At 40.1% G+C, this 1,356-nt stretch overlaps 1 gene segment (V, D, J or C); it reads left to right on the top strand.

The window, feature by feature from the left end:
- The first annotated feature begins 279 nt into the window (after nt 1-279).
- On the top strand, nt 280-1,034 carry LOC114686494. The segment is given in 2 exon segments: nt 280-363; nt 580-1,034. Coding segments are annotated over 2 exon segments (504 nt in total).
- The last annotated feature ends 322 nt before the right edge of the window (nt 1,035-1,356 follow it).

Consider the following 1,356-nt stretch of genomic DNA (forward strand, 5'->3'; position numbering starts at 1 on the left):
CCCTAGTACTGTTAATCTGAGACAGCTTTCCTAATATTTCTGCAAAAGCAAACTGATTTTAATTCATCTTGGGGTTTAGCCCAAAGTTGTTATTAGAGCACCTAATAGATTTCCATTAGATTGCTCATACTCCCTGTGATGGTATTTTTGTCTGTTCATTGACACTATCCACTCACACACACTGTCTGAATATTTCCTTATGTATTTGCTGACTGCTTTGCATGGGCCTCTCCAATCCAGCCCAGCTGCTCAGAATTTATAAACCAGGCCTTTGTCGTGAGAACTGAGAAGCATTAGACAGCAGGGGGAGCAAGATGGAATCACAGACCCAGGTCCTCATGTCCCTGCTTCTCTGGGTGTCTGGTGAGAAATTCAAAAGTATTATAGTTTTTTTTAGTTTCACTTCTTTGTATGTAAGAAATTTACAATGTGTGTTAGGACATAACCGTTTTTACTCTATTGTGTAAGTTATACACTCTGACAACATGACATTATAAGGATATTAAATGACAAATTTCAACTGTTACTACATTTTGTGTTTGCATCTTATTCATTTTCTTTATGTATTCCTTATCGCAGGTGCCTGTGCAGACACTGTGATGACCCAGTCTCCTTCCTCCCTGGCTGTGTCAGCAGGAGAGAAGGTCACCATCAGCTGCAAGTCCAGTCAGAATCTTTTTTACAGTGAAAACAAGAAGAACTACTTAGCCTGGTACCAGCAGAAACCAGGGCAATCTCCTAAACTGCTGATCTACTGGGCATCCACTCAGGATACTGGGGTCCCTGATCGATTCATAGGCAGTGGGTTTGGGACAGATTTCACTCTCACCATCAGCAGTGTTCAGGCTGAAGATCTTGGAGATTACTACTGTCAGCAGCATTATTACTTTCCTCCCACAGTGCCTCAGCCTCCAACAAAAACCTCCTCTGAGAGTCTCAGCAGCTGCCTGGACCTGCATTCTTCCCCTTTCTGCCTTAGAGCCAGTGAGCCTGAAACATTGATGAAAAAGTTTGCAGAGCCCAGAAAAAAATAATGGCTTCAATGTTTCTTATGTCTTTTGGTATGAAAAACCTTTATACTAGAAGGCAAAGGAGAACTCAGTATTATCTTTCTATTCCTTCTGTAACACATTACCACAAACTCTGTTGCTTGAATATGAGGGATTTAACATTTATAGTTCTGGAGTTCTGGTGTCCATCATAAGAGTTTATGGACTGAAGCGATGATGATGGCAAACTGTATTTGTTTGGAGGCTGTGGAAAGCATGTTTTCTATTTTTTTTCTAGATTCTGGAGGTTTTTCTTACTTCCTTACTTATGTTTATTTCTTCTGTCTTTTTCTTTTACTTTTTATTA

Source organism: Peromyscus leucopus, chromosome 3 (assembly GCF_004664715.2).
Source record: "Peromyscus leucopus breed LL Stock chromosome 3, UCI_PerLeu_2.1, whole genome shotgun sequence".
Taxonomy (NCBI): domain Eukaryota; kingdom Metazoa; phylum Chordata; class Mammalia; order Rodentia; family Cricetidae; genus Peromyscus; species Peromyscus leucopus.